Genomic DNA, 15,429 nt, shown 5'->3' on the forward strand with positions numbered 1-15,429 from the left:
GTCATGGACAGTGCTGCAAAATGGTTCAAGTCATACCTCGCTAACAGGAAACAAAGGGTGTCAGTGCAAGGGACTAGTGAATTAAGTCATCAGTCATCATCAGAATGGGAAGAAATTACATGTGGTGTCCCACAAGGATCCATCTTAGGGCCATTGCTTTTTCTTGTGTACATTAATGATATCTCATCAGTTACACTGCCAGAAGCAGAGTTCGTTTTGTTTGCAGATGAGACAAGTATTGCAATAAATAGTATGTCGAGTGTAGTTCTCGAAAGATCTAATGATATTTTCATGGATATTAGTAAATGGTTTAAAGCCAACTCACTGACATTAAACTTCGAAAAGACTCACTATATGCAGTTCAGAACCTGTAAGAGGTTTCCACCCAGCATATGCATAAAGTATGAAGAAGAGCAGATAGAAGAGGTTGACAGTCTTAAATTCCTGGGATTACAATTTGATAATAAATTTATTTGGCAGGAGCACACCACAGAACTGCAGAAACGGCTTAACAAATCTGCAATTGCAATTCGAATGTTAGCAGATAAAGGCGACATAAAAATGAAAAAGCTTGCACACTTTGCCTACTTGCATTCCATAAAGTCGTATGGTATAATATTTTGGGGGTAACTCTTCAAGTCAAACAAAAGGTTTCAGAGTCCAAAAGCGTGTAATACGTATTATTTATGGAATAAATTCATGGACGTCCTGTAGAAACCTCTTCAAAAAACTGGGTATACTAACTACTGCCTCTCAGTATATTTACTCCTTAATGAAATTTGTCCTAAATAATATATCTCTTTTTCCAACAAACAGCTCAATTCGTACATACAGTACCAGGAACAAGAATGATCTGCACAAGGACTTAAAAGCACTTACTTTAGTTCAAAAAGGGGTCCACTACTGAGGAACACTCATCTTCAATAATTTGCCAGCAAACATAAAAAATGTAGTTACAAATAAAGATCAGTTTGAAAGGAGATTGAAAGATTTACTAGTGGCCAACTCCTTCTACTCCATTGACGAATTTTTTAATAGAAACAAATGATGTATTGTATATACTCATACTATTAGTATTGTTATTTCAGCTTAAAAACAAGTAAAAAAAAATTTGACATGTTCCATATCCACGAGGATCTCCGCAGCACCGATCTATGGAACGAAAAACTAATCTAATCTAAGAGACGCAAACACATGTTAACTTATTACAGCACAACTCACGACTGATGGGTTGCAATGATGTCCCGCTTGGACTAGAAGTAGCTTATAGACCAAGGTCAAAGATATTGTGCCTACGCAAGCCTGCAGGGTTGCCACATCTTGCAAAGAAAATCAGTCTCATTACTTTATTGTCGCACCTCATATGAAACCATAGAGTAATTATCTCTGGAGTGAGCATTGCGTTCTGCACATGTTCTCAATATTAAACCAGGATTGTCACGTGTTTTCGGGACTTCGCTGTGCGTGTGTGCTTTCCTCAGAGTTTTAAGTTTATAATATCAAGAGTTTTTGTTGTGTTTTCACCGTTAGTTGATAGTGTAATAGCGATGGTGAATTACTGGTGTTGCTACGGATGCAAAGAAAAATATGTGAAAGGAGGGATAGTAACTTCTCATGGGTACTATGTTTAAAAATTTCGAGACGCATTATAATTAAGGCTTGATTCTGTAGACCTACTTTTCTACGATTTTATGACTATATAATACAGGGTGTTTCAAAAATGACCGGTATATTTGAAACGGCAATAAAAACTAAACGAGCAGCGATAGAAATACACCGTTTGTTGCAATATGCTTGGGACAAAAGTACATTTTCAGGCGGACAAACTTTCGGAATTACAGTAGTTACAATTTTCAACAACAGATGGCGCTGCAAGTGATGTGAAAGATATAGAAGACAACGCAGTCTGTGGGTGCGCCATTCTGTACGTAGTCTTTCTGCTGTAAGCGTGTGCTGTTCACAACGTGCAAGTGTGCTGTAGACAACATGGTTTATTCCTTAGAACAGAGGATTTTTCTGGTGTTGGAATTCCACCGCCTAGAACACAGTGTTGTTGCAACAAGACGAAGTTTTCAACGGAGGTTTAATGTAACCAAACGACCGAAAAGCGATACAATAAAGGATCTGTTTGCAAAATTTCAACGGACTGGGAACGTGACGGATGAACGTGCTGGAAAGGTAGGGCGACCGCGTACGGCAACCACAGAGGGCAACGCGCAGCTAGTGCAGCAGGTGATCCAATAGCGGTCTCGGGTTTCCGTTCGCCGTGTTGCAGCTGCGGTCCAAATGACGCCAACGTCCACGTATCGTCTCATGCGCCAGAGTTTACACCTCTATCCATACAAAATTGAAACGCGGCAACCCCTCAGCGCCGCTACCATTGCTGCACGAGAGACATTTGCTAACGATATAGTGCACAGGATTGATGACGGCGATATGCATGTGGGCAGCATTTGGTTTACTGACGAAGCTTATTTTTACCTGGATGGCTTCGTCAATAAACAGAACTGGCGCATATGGGGAACCGAAAAGCCCCATGTTGCAGTCCCATCGTCCCTGCATCCTCAAAAAGTACTGGTCTGGGCCGCCATTTCTTCCAAAGGAATCATTGGCCCATTTTTCAGATCCGAAACGATTACTGCATCACGCTATCTGGACATTCTTCGTGCATTTGTGGCGGTACAAACTGCCTTAGACGACACTGCGAACACCTCGTGGTTTATGCAAGATGGTGCCCGGCCACATCGCACGACCGACGTCGTTAATTTCCTGAATGAATATTTCGATGATCGTGTGATTGCTTTGGGCTATCCGAAACATACAGGAGGCGGCGTGGATTGGCCTCCCTATTCGCCAGACATGAACCCCTGTGACTTCTTTCTGTGGGGACACTTGAAAGACCAGGTGTACCGCCAGAATCCAGAAACAATTGAACAGCTGAAGCAGTACATCTCATCTGCATGTGAAGCCATTCCGCCAGACACGTTGTCAAAGGTTTCGGGTAATTTCATTCAGAGACTACGCCATATTATTGCTACGCATGGTGGATATGTGAAAAATATCGTACTATAGAGTTTCCCCGACTGCAGCGCCATCTGTTGTTGAAAATTGTAACTACTGTAATTTCGAAAGTTTGTCTGCCTGAAAATGTACTGTTGTCCCAAGCATATTGCAACAAACGGTGTATTTCTATCGCTGCTCGTTTAGTTTTATTGCCGTTTCAAATATACCGGTCATTTTTGAAACACCCTGTATATATTACGGCTCGTGCAAAAGCTTACAAACAATCGCTTCCTCTCGTAAATTTTCTGAAGGAACAGGAAAGGGAATGGTTAGTTGTTTCAGCAAATACTATCGTCCATGCATTTATCAGTGACTTATCGATTATGTATATAGATTTGAAAGGCGGGATACAGATAAATTCAATAAAGTGGGAGTCTGTAGTTGTCTTCGTATAATATGAGTGTCCAAACATTTTTGTTTACTATAAAGTTACAGTAGGAGACCGTGTTAAGTGTGTCTAGGACATGGAGAATGATTATGTGTGATTTATATTTTAGTTTCCCAGAGGATGAACAACGAGTAAAGATGTGGCTCCATAAAATAAGGAGGAGTAATTTTGCCCCCACAAAATATTCCAAAGTATGTTCAAAACACTTTGAAGAGGAATATTTAGAAAGAGAAAATTTGTGACGTGTGTGGCTGCATGTAGATGCTATACCAACTATTTTTAATTTTCCACAGCACCTACTACCAGTTTCTGCATTCAGCGTAAATACATTTTCTGTACAAATCAAGTAAAAAACACAATAGTGTAGCTAATCGAAGTACACATTCATCTACTTTGGTGTATTTTGCCTTCAATTTATTATCTTCACCATTTGATTAAGAAGCGTAAAACATTAGTGAACATGTCCCCAAACTCTTTCATTTGTGTCACTTTCCACTTCCCTTAATGGTGTTATATGGGTTGACTGTTACATGACCAACTGTATTTGCTTTACAGTACATTTATACTCCGATCGCCCTTTTCCCCTTCTTACTCAGTCTAGTATTTATTTAATAAACTGGGAGCAAGTACGTAAAATGCGTTAAATAAACACTTCAAAGTGTCATCAGTAAGAAAAATTGTGCTTTAGGTCGCAAAAACGAGAAAATAAATACGCAGAAATAGCATAAAAAAGGACGACTTAGCAGGGATGTAATCATTAATGTGAGGCAAATTCTGTGTTTTTCGGACACTTGCAAAAGTACTAACGTACTGTCAAGTCGTTTTGCAAGACTATCACTGCAAAAATGTACGTCAGGCTCTGTAATACTATAAAGTGCCGTATCATAACGAAAACTACCAAAAATCGAGTGCATCTGAACTGTGACACCTATCGCAAAGAAGCAGAATGCAATATCACTTGCCCTTAAAATTTACGAAGCTGGTTTATTCCCGGTATCAAAGAGATACTGTTAAAATGTCTGCGCAACATATATAAATAATCCACGACACGTACGAAAAGAATCCGTCTGTACTAGGGATGTAGTGACATTCGAAATATACAGGGTGCTATACGGACAAACACACGACGTCCCGAGAACACGTGACCAGGCCGGCAATGTATGTTGACAACACAAAATCTGTTCTGCGCATGTGAATGCTCACTCCAGAGATATTTACTCTATGATGAAAACCTCGCAGTGATTTAGGAAGACCAGTTGTAAGTATGCGGGTTGCATAAAATGACAGCGGCAGGGGCGCCTGAGTCGCCCTGTAGACTATATGTCTTTCGTTCACTCGCACGTACCGTCGCCGATGTTTTAGTTTTTTCTACTCTTCCATGTGTGTGTGTGGTTCGCTTACTCACCGCCACGTGTCGCAGGCGTCGGTGCGCGGCGCGCTGGGGTCGCTGCTGCAGCTGGAGGTATCGGTGGGCATGCTGCTCATCTACGTGGTGGGTCCGTACGTGACGTACCACGCGCTGGCCGCCGTCTGCGTCGCCGTGCCGGCCGTCTTCGCCGCCGTCTTCTTCACCCGACCCGAGTCGCCATACTTCTTCCTCTACCAGGGCAACGACGAGGCCGCCGAGCGGGCGCTCCGGGCCGTCCGCGGAGACGACGAGGACATCTCCGCTGAGTTCAGCGACATGCAGGTAACTACGCCCTGTAGGCAGACGTCAACAGGCGTCACCACGCGGAATATTTCACTCTGCAACCGTGTGCCTGTTTCAAAACCTTTTTTCTTTACCTCATCAGTTCTCCGACTGGTTTGATGTGGGCCACTGCCATGACTCTCGATATCCTCAAATATTTGTTGCCGACCTGGGTGGCCGTGCGGTTCTAGGCGCTTCAGTCTGGAAACGCGTGACCGCTACGCTCGCAGGTTCGAATCCTGCCTCGGGCATGGATGTGTGTGATGTCCTTAGGTTAGTTAGGTTTAAGTAGTTCTAAGTTCTAGGGGACTGATGACCACAGATGTTAAGTCCCATAGTGCTCAGAGCCATTTGAACCATTTTTTTTGCATTATTTGTTGTATATACTCCACAAGGCCCTGGGAGTAGTCAACATTCCATTAGAACTACTGACAGCCTTGGGAGACCCAGTCCTGACAAAACTCTGCCATCTGGTGAGCAAGATGTTTGAGACAGGCGAAATACGCTCAGACTTCGAATATAGTAATTCCAATCTCAAAGAAAGCAGGTGTTGACAGATGTGAAAATTACCGAACTATCAGTTTAATAAGTCACAGCTGCAAGATACTAACTCCAATTCTTTACAGACGAATGGAAAAACCGATAGAAGCCAACCTCGGGGAACATCAGTTTGGATTCCGTAGAAATGTTGGAACACGTGAGGCAACACTGACCCTACGGCTTATCTTAGAAAATAGATTAAGGAAAGGCAAACCTACGTTTCTAGCATTTGTAGACTTAGAGAAAGCTTTTGAGAATGTTGACTGGAATACTAAATGGTTCAAATGGCTCTGAGCACTATGGGACTTGACATCTGTGGTCATCAGTCCCCTAGGACTTATAACTACTTAAACCTAACTAACCTAAGGACATCACATACATAGATGCCCGAGGCAGGATTCGAACCTGCGACCATAGTGGTCATGCGGTTCCAGACCGAAGCGCCTAGAACCGCACGGCTACACCGGCCGGTTGACTGGAATACTCTCTTTCAAATTCTGAAGATGGCAGTGGTAAAATACAGGGAGCGAAAGGCTATTTACAATTTGTACAGAAAGCAGATGGCAGTTATAAGAGTCGAGGGACATGAAAGTGAAGCAGTGGTTGGGAAGGGAGTGAGACAGCGTTGTATCCTCTGCCCGATGCTATTCAATCTGTATATTAAGCAAGCAAACAAAAGAAAAATTCGGATTAGGTATCAAAATCCATGGAGAAGAAATAAAAACTTTGAGGTTTGCCGACCGTAGCAGTCGCGCGGTTCCGGACTGCGCGCCTAGAACCGCGAGACCACCACGGACGGCTTGTCTTTAAAGGAGGGTATAAGATGAACATCAACAAAAGCAAAACGAGGATAATGCAATGTAGTCGAATTAAGTCGGGTGATGCTGACGGAATTAGATTAGGAAATGAGAGACTTAAAGTAGTATAGGAGTTTAGCTATTTGGGGAGCAAAATAACTGATGTTGGTCGAAGTAGAGAGGATATAAAATGTAGACTGGCAATGGCAAGGAAATCGTTTCTGAAGAGAAATTTGTTAACATCGAGTATAGATTTAAGTGTTAGGAAGTCGTTTCTGAAAGTATTTGTATGGAAGCGAAACGTGGACGATAAATAATTTGGACAAGAAGAGAATAGAAGCTTTCAAAATGTGGTGCTTCAGAAGAATGCTGAAGATTAGACGGGTAGATCACATAACTAATGAGGAGGTATTGAATAGAATTGGGGAGAAGAGGAGTTTGTGGCACAAATTGAGTAGAAGATGGGGTCGGTTGGCAGGACATGTTCTGAGGCATCAAGGGATCACCAATTTAGTACTGGAGGGCAGCATGGAGGGTAAAAATCGTAGAGGGAGACGAAGAGATGAAGACACTAAGCGGATTCAGAAGGATGTAGGCTGCAGTAGGTTCTGGGAGATGAAGAAGCTTGCACAGGATAGAGTAGCATTGAGAGCTGCATCAAAGCAGTCTCTGGACTGAAGACCACAACAACAACAACAACTGCATTCTCGGCCTTTCCCTACAGTTTTTTGGTATCTACAGCTCCGTTTAGTAGAGCCCGCACAGAATACCGTGGCCGCCATAAGTGCAGAAGGCAGGGCAACTCTGGGGTGGGCGGTAGTAGTGGGGGCTACGGCCAGGCGCTATAGAGAAAATGCCGATAGCTGGAGGGGAAGCAACGGTCTGAACTGAAGCCTACACAAACATTTTTTTCTAAATATTAAGTGGGACACATCTATGCCCGCGCTTGCATGGTGACCATTCAAAAAGAATGTGTCACCTCTGCTTTGACTTGTTAACCATTTGTAACTTTCAAAGGGAGCATTACGAATGGCCAATTGTGAGTAAAACCTACAAATTATTCTGGCTATCGTGTTAAAATTTGCTTCTTCTGACAAAACACAGAGGAGTTTACGCAGTCCGACCTCGCCAATATGTTTTGCAGACGCAACTGCGAGAGAATTCTGAAACAGTGGTTTACTAAATTTATTAACTAAGGAACTGAGTACACGTAAGGTCAGTATCTTACAAAAAGCATATCCTCGGTGCAAAATAAATGTGTAATGTCTTCACTTATTTTGATCCAAAACATATAACGTTTCTCGTTTCATCAGCTATCGATGGCCCTTAAAAAGTCTGTAGTTAGTGGAATAACACGTTATATAATGAAATTTTGCATAATAACCGTATGGAAAAATACTCTTCTTCTTCAATGAGATTTTCACTCTGCAGCGGAGTGTGCGCTGATATGAAATTCCCTGGAAGATTAAACCTGTGTGCCGGACCGAGACTCGAACTCGGGACCCTTGCCTTTCCCGGGGAAAATGTTCTACCAACTGAGCTACCCAAGCGCGACTCACGCCCCCGTCCTCACAGCTTTACTTCTGCCAGTACCTCGTCTCCTACCTTCCAAATACTGAAGCTCTCCTGCGAACCTTGCAGAAGTAGCACTCCTGAAAGAAAGGATATTGCGGAGACATGGCTTAGACACAGCCTGGTGGATGTTTCAAGAATGAGATTTTCACTCTGCGGCGGAGAGTGCGCTGATATGAAACTTCATGGCAGATTAAACTGTGTGTGGGACTGAGACTCTGCCATGAAGTTTCATATCAGCGCACACTCCGCTGCAGAGCGAAAATCTCATTCTGGAAACATACCGTAGCTGGTGGCTAAGCCATGTCTCCGCAATATGCTTTCTTCCAGGAGTGCTAGTTCTGCAAGGTTTGGAGGAGAGCTTCTGTAAAGTTTGGAAGGTAGGAGACGAGGTACTGGCAGAAGTAAAGCTGTGAGGACCGGGCGTGAGTCGTACTATGGTAGCTCCTCAGATGGTAGAGCACTTGCCTGAGAAAGGCAAAGGTCACGAGTTCGAGTCTCGGTCCGGCACACAGGTTTAATCTGTCAGGAGGTTTCACTCTACTTCTTGCTTGCTATCATCTGCCAAAATCTGATTTTGATATCTCAAACCGTTTATGAAATATGAGAAATGTTGTGAATATTTCACTCTGGCCTTGTCGCTGGAGCGGCGCGATCGCAAATGATCGCACTACGTCAGATCAACTTTATCGAGATAGGTGACAGAGAGAAACCTCCACCCAACTCTAAAGAAAAATTCAGTACTGTACGTTAGCTAAATTTCATATGTAGCAACTTGTTATGTAATATACAGCAAACGCAAATGCATAGTGACCTCTGTTTTTCATTGCAAATTATTTCGAATTTCGCGCAGTGTCCTACTTCCGCGTAAATATCACAATAACTATGACCGTTAACGAAGTGATGGGCACACCATCATGAACTTGACATATAAAGTTACAAGTAGAGCAAAAATGAAATTTTTTACCGAATAGTTTCTGTAAAACCTTTTGAGGCCGATTGCTGGGTGTGCGCCTCGATTCTGCCATCGCCGACTGGCCGAAAGGTGGCGAACACTGTCAGCCTCCCCTTCCAAACAAACGAATGAACTCGCCCGGCGCTTTGGACGAAAAGCGACCACTGCCCATCTACCATCGTATCTTGCGTGGACTCTACCACAGAAGCTATTCCCCGATGACTTAACGCATGTCCTGTCACCCTGTCCCTTCTTCCTGTCAGTGTGTCCCACAATTACTGTCCTCACTGATTCTGCAGGAAACTTCCTCATTTCTTATCTCATCAGTTCATCTAGTTTTCTACATTCTTCCATAGCACCACATCACAAATGCTTTGATTCTTTTCCTCCCATCTTCCTCACTGTCTATGATTCCCTTTCATACAATGCTGTTCTCCAGACGTAAATTTCTTCCTCAAATTAAGGCCAATGTTTGATACTAGTAGACTTCTTTTGGCCAGGAATGCCCTTTTCACCTGTGATACTCTGTTTGTTACGTTCTACTTTTCCTTCTTCCCTCATACGATTGTTTCGAAGGCAGCAGAACTCCTTCACTTTGTCTACTTCGCGATCCCCAGTTTTGGTGATAATTTTGTCGCTAATCTCATTTCTGCTATGTCTCACCCGTTCGTCTTTCTTCGATTTACTCTGTACATATTCTTTGCTCAGCAGACCGTTCATTTCCTTCAGTATCCCCTGTAATTCTTTCTCGCTGCACTGCAGATAGCAATGTCATCAGCGAATCTTATCATTAACATCCTTTCACCCCGCATTTTAATTCGACTCCTAAACATACATTTTATTTCCGTCATCGCTTCTTCGATGAACAAGTTGAACAATACGGGACTATGGCTGCATCCCCGTCTTCGCCCTTCTTAATGCGAACACTTCCTTCTTTGTCTTCCACTGTTCAAATGGTTCAAATGATTCTAAGCACTATGGGACGTAACATCTGAGATCGTCAGTCCCCTAAACTTAGAACTACTTAAATTTAACTAACCTAAGGACATCACACACATCCATGCGCGAGGCAGGATTCGAACCTGCGACTGTAGCAGTCTTCAATTGTTATTATTCGTTCTTGGATCTTATAAATATTGTTTATTAACCGTCTTTCTCTGTATCTTCCACCTAATTTTTGAGAATTTCGAACATCTTACAGTGTTAAACACTGAAGTTAAAATCTTCTGGGTTATTAGGCCGCGCCATATTTCTGCTAAACGATCGACGTTTCGACAGCTCTGCTGGGATCTCTCATGATCTTGTGGTGGACACCATACAGTACACAGTGGACACCACAAGACCCCAGCAGAAGGTTCGAAACGTCGATAGTTTAGAAGAAATATGACGCGGCGTAACAATCCAGAAGATGACAACGGCCACGAACGCCTGCAGATTTATTATTAGACATTGTCTAACTCTTTTTCGAGGTCGACATATCCTGTTAAGGTGTTTGTACTTCACTATCACTTGATTATACTGTTGTGTCGCAAAATAAACGCAACCTTGCAAAATTTTGGTTTGTTTCTTTGATTTTGGACGCCAGTGTACTTTTCATCAGACAGTTGTACACTCACACTCTGAAACGTCCCCTTTTTGAACAATTTATACCTGACTGTGCTTAAACTGACACACAGTATTTTTAGCGCAACGCAATCTGACTTTCAAAAATCCCTACAAAAGAATGGCCCTGACTAACATTTACCTATACGTTTCACAAATCACTTACCTCACAAAAATCTTGGTTACTCCCACTACTGCAATACAGCGAGCGCCACTACTGCCAGCTAAATAAAAGATTCAAACTATGGAAGGCACTAACTACTGATAGGGATAGTTAGCAAATGAAAGATATTAATAGAGAACAAATAATGTATTTACCTTGATATCATATATATATATATATATATATATATATACAGGGCGTTTCAAAAAGAAAGAGCAGATTTCAAACATTTATTTCTCAAAAACTACAAATGATAGAAACACAATTCCAACGGTCCTTCACTCAATATGAGTACCAAATGTTACACAACAAATATCAAAACTGTACCTCAATATGAGCACCATTTGTTACACGACAAATATCAAACCGGTATCTCATTTCTTGCCACACACGACGCAACTGGTCTTTAGTTACCGAATTCACGGCCGCAACAATTCGATGTCGTACCTCTTGAAGAGTAGCGGGCATAGGTGGGACATAAACACAGTCCTTTATGTACCCCCACAAATAAAAATCGCAGGGAGTAAGGTCTGGTGACCTGGGAGGCCACAGACGATGACATTGATCTTGTGCTCCTGCTCTTCCAATCCACCGTCCTGGAATGGTGTTATTTAGGTACCGTCGTACAGGTTCAGAGAAGTGTGGTGGGGCGCCATCTTGCATGAAGATGAAGTGATTTGAATCTTCCTGAAGTTGAGGAAATAGCCAGTTTTCTAACATGTCCAGGTAAATGGTTCCTGTGATAGTTTTCTCCATGAAAAAGAAAGGTCCATAAACTTTGTTTACCGAAATTGCACAAAAGACGTTAACCTTTGGTGAGTCTCTTTCATGTTGAATAACGTCCCTCGGAGTTTCACTCGCCCAAATTCGTACGTTATGCCGATTAACTTTACCAGAAATGTGAAACGTTGATTCATCTGAAAAAATTAATCGTTCGGCAAAATTGTCCTCTTCCATGTCCTGTAGAATTGCAGTTGAAAATTCGAACCTTTTGTTGTGGTCGTCAGGACGCAATGCTTGCAATAACTGCAGTTTGTACGGCTTCATGTGCAGACGGTTACTCAGAACGCGCCATACCGTTGTTTTAGACATGTTTAGTTCGTGACTTGCCCGTGCCGTGGATTTTCTAGGGCTCCTTTCGTAAGCTGCACGGACACGCTCGACATTTTCATCCGATGTGCGTGGACGACCCGTGCTTTTTCGCTTGCAGATGCAACCATCTTCTACGAATCTGTGATGCCACTCATAAATTTGCTTATGACGAGGCGGCTGTTTGTTGAATTGACGGCGGAATGCACGTTGCACACCAACAATGGACTCTAACTTTGCAAATTGCAGCACACAAAATGATCGTTCCTGTGGTGTCGTCGCCATTTTCCCACAAACAAACGCCAGCGCCACTGCGGATTTGCATGGAACTTCTGCGCGGACCATTGAAAAACTTTGAACCTTTCTCTGACAAGAAACGTTTGAATTGTGTTTCTATCATTTGTAGTTTTTGAGAAATAAATGTTTGAAATCTGCTCTTTCTTTTTGAAACGCCCTGTATATATATATATATATATATAGCAGTTCATGACAAATTTTAAAACTCCGCCATCTTTCTCCCCACATCCACCACTGCTGGCGGCTCACCTCCAATTGCGCAACGCTACGCGCTGTTCACAGCCAGCTGCCTAACACTACAATGGCGAGTATTACAACAATGCAAAGCAGCCACAGACTGCACACAGCACAGCCAGTGATTTTCATACAGAGGTGGCGTTACCAATAAAAAAACCTAAACAGCCTACTTACATAGCCCCCATGCTCCCCACAAAAAATTTTACAAATTGTTTTGGACAGTGGCCAATAATGATTTGATAAAAAAATTTTATAATTACAATAACAAAGATATCAATTGCACACACTTATTGATACAATGTTGGTCAAAAGCTAAAATTTTCTCACAGTCCATAAAGATAGTCCTGATCATTCATCATAATAGTAATTACAGTTTTTTTTTCACAAAGTCTCATTAGTAAAAGAAATTGCACACAGAAGTAGTGGATTTCCATGCAGTCTTGAAGAAGTAGTGTTGTCCTTCCAACGGAAAGACAGTGCTGACTCTTGACATGCTGACAGGTAATGGGCCACAACAGACCAAACCCACAGCGGAGTCAATCGAAGTTTTGAAGAATATTGTTTGGTAGGTCATCACAGAGCAGACCCACTGTAGTCCTGGTAGAGATTACGGTACTGGTGGGCCACCAGAGGTGCAGACCCACTGCAGTCCTTGTAGAGATGGCCAGCAGCCATCTGTTGTGACTGTGCAGGTGCACAATCATCATTGAAGAGTCTTGCGGATAATATAGCAAGTCCATAACCACCACTTGTGCACTCACAAAGTTTTTGGAATTGTCCTTAGAACCAGCAATGCTGTTATCCAGTCCGTTGCTGAATTATTAACACACGTGCAAACACTAACAGTCCCTGCTTCTCACATATTGTCCATATACTACGACCAACAGAAACGTGTGCAGTGAAATGATACTTAATTTGAAGAACTGGTGTCAATTACAATATTATAACATGAGAATACAATTACAAAGATACAGAAAACATCATTAAAGAACATAACAATACAGATAACATTTGTAGTAAAACAGGCTTTACAAAAGAATAGAAATAGACATATACATCAGTGTTACAGGAATTATGACATAAGTAAATACATAAAAGATCAGAATAACTTTTGAAACATCAACTTTACACATGGGCATTAAAACAAAACAAAATAAATAATGTCTAAGCATATTTACAAGGTAAATAACATATTATTAATGCCAATTATATTTGAGGATAACACTATTCCTCATCATAGTGAATGTAGCTTAGTATTAGAAAAATTCTACAACATAAGTCTTATCAGATAAACATATAAATACAGGAAAAACATAAATACACAAGGGAACACAAAAACATAGTGGGATAACACAAGGAAAGGACAGGGTTTGTTTTACTGCAGTATTTTGCAAACAAAACTTTCTTTACTTCTTGGAGATCTCCCTTCATTCATCATTATTCCCAAAAAGTAGTATCTATACCTGCTTTCTGAATTCTTTTTCGTATGACTTCTCAATGAATTTCTTCCAATTCATCGCAACTCATTCTCTTATATAGTCTACCCCCTCTTAAGCTAACTTAAATCTACTGAGCTCAGATGCTAAACTAAGGAACGAGGCAATGCAGCAGCACAAAACAATTAACACAAACAGCAATGATAAAAAATACAAAAGGCAAAGCAAGCAGCATAAATTACAACTAATATAAGGCAATGAGCAGCGAACAAGAAAAATAAATCAGTAGTAAAACTGGCTTAAAAGAATAATACAAAGTGAAATTTAGTAGCACTATGCATGGCAAACAGCAGCAGCATCTAAACATGACAAAGCTCAAGCAGAAAAAATAGTACACTAAAGACAACAATGCAGATAAGGGAAATGTCTGTTCACATCTTAATGTCTATGTAATTAAAGTGGTGCACCACAAAAACTTATTCTATGAAATAAATTACCAAGTATTGTAAAGAAAATTATGTATGCAGTTCCTGTGAAGGGAAATGTCTTTTTGTGCTCCCTCATTTTTTTGGAAATATATCACAAAACTATTATTTACTGGATCTGTAGACAGAAAATATTTATATTAGTACATCTATAAAATTTTATTTTAACCAATGCTGCAGTGCAGCTAGAAACTAGATATTAAACAAAATAGGCAAAGCAAGGCGTGAAACGTCATTCACTAGCCATATGGCATTTCATAGTGCAGTAAACAATCTTTCAACTAGAAAGACAGTAGATGTGAAATGTTTCTCATCATTTCATTTCAGTAAATATCATAAATTAAGAGCTCCACAGTGGAATCATATGTTTTCAAGTTCGACCGTGTCGTTTTTGCGATGATTTCTACAAAGGAACGTCAATAGCGAGGATAATGGCCTCCCTTTTTTTTTCTACCTGTGCCTCTGGCACACACTAATGGCTTTTTCTCCAGGCGCCTGACACAGCTGGGTGCCCGCGACGCATTACGTGCAGGTGGTCACTTAACTTTCGTTCGGAAATATTTACGACACCAGTTTCCGCTACAGTGACAGTCTCATATAAAAAATTTCACAGGCCAAGAATTTGCGTTACAAATGTGTAGAAACAAAATCCTATAAATATAACAGCGTCCAAAAAATTTTCGCCAGCATTGTGATACATTCACGCATATACACACATTTCGTAACTCTTAAAGTACGATTCTTGGTAGGGTCGCCATATGAAACGTCCCCTTTTTGAACAATTTATACCTGACTGTGCTTAAACTGACACACAGTATTTTTAGTGCAACGCAATCTGACTTTCAAAAATCCCTACAAAAAATGGCCCTGACTAACATTAACCTATACGTTTCACAAATCACTTACCTCACAAAAATCTTGGTTACTCCCACTACTGCAATATAGCGAGTGCCACTACTGCCAGCTAAATAAAAGATTCAAACTATGGAAGGCACTAACTACTGATAGGGATAGTTAGCAAATGAAAGATATTAATAGAGAACAAACAATGTATTTACCTTGATATCATCATATATATATATATATATATATATATATATATATATATATATATA

The 15,429-nt window shown here is 41.2% G+C and overlaps 1 protein-coding gene across 1 annotated transcript in view; it reads left to right on the plus strand.

Annotated features, from left to right (window-relative positions):
• Positions 1–15,429, plus strand: part of LOC126252863 (facilitated trehalose transporter Tret1-like) — a 90,901-nt gene that overhangs the window by 34,267 nt on the left and 41,205 nt on the right. The window contains exon 3 of the mRNA XM_049953818.1: positions 4,872–5,141. Coding sequence (XP_049809775.1) covers positions 4,872–5,141 — 270 coding nt within the window. The remainder of the gene's footprint in view (positions 1–4,871; positions 5,142–15,429) is intronic.

Source organism: Schistocerca nitens, chromosome 4 (genome assembly GCF_023898315.1).
Source record: "Schistocerca nitens isolate TAMUIC-IGC-003100 chromosome 4, iqSchNite1.1, whole genome shotgun sequence".
Taxonomy (NCBI): Eukaryota; Metazoa; Arthropoda; class Insecta; order Orthoptera; family Acrididae; genus Schistocerca; species Schistocerca nitens.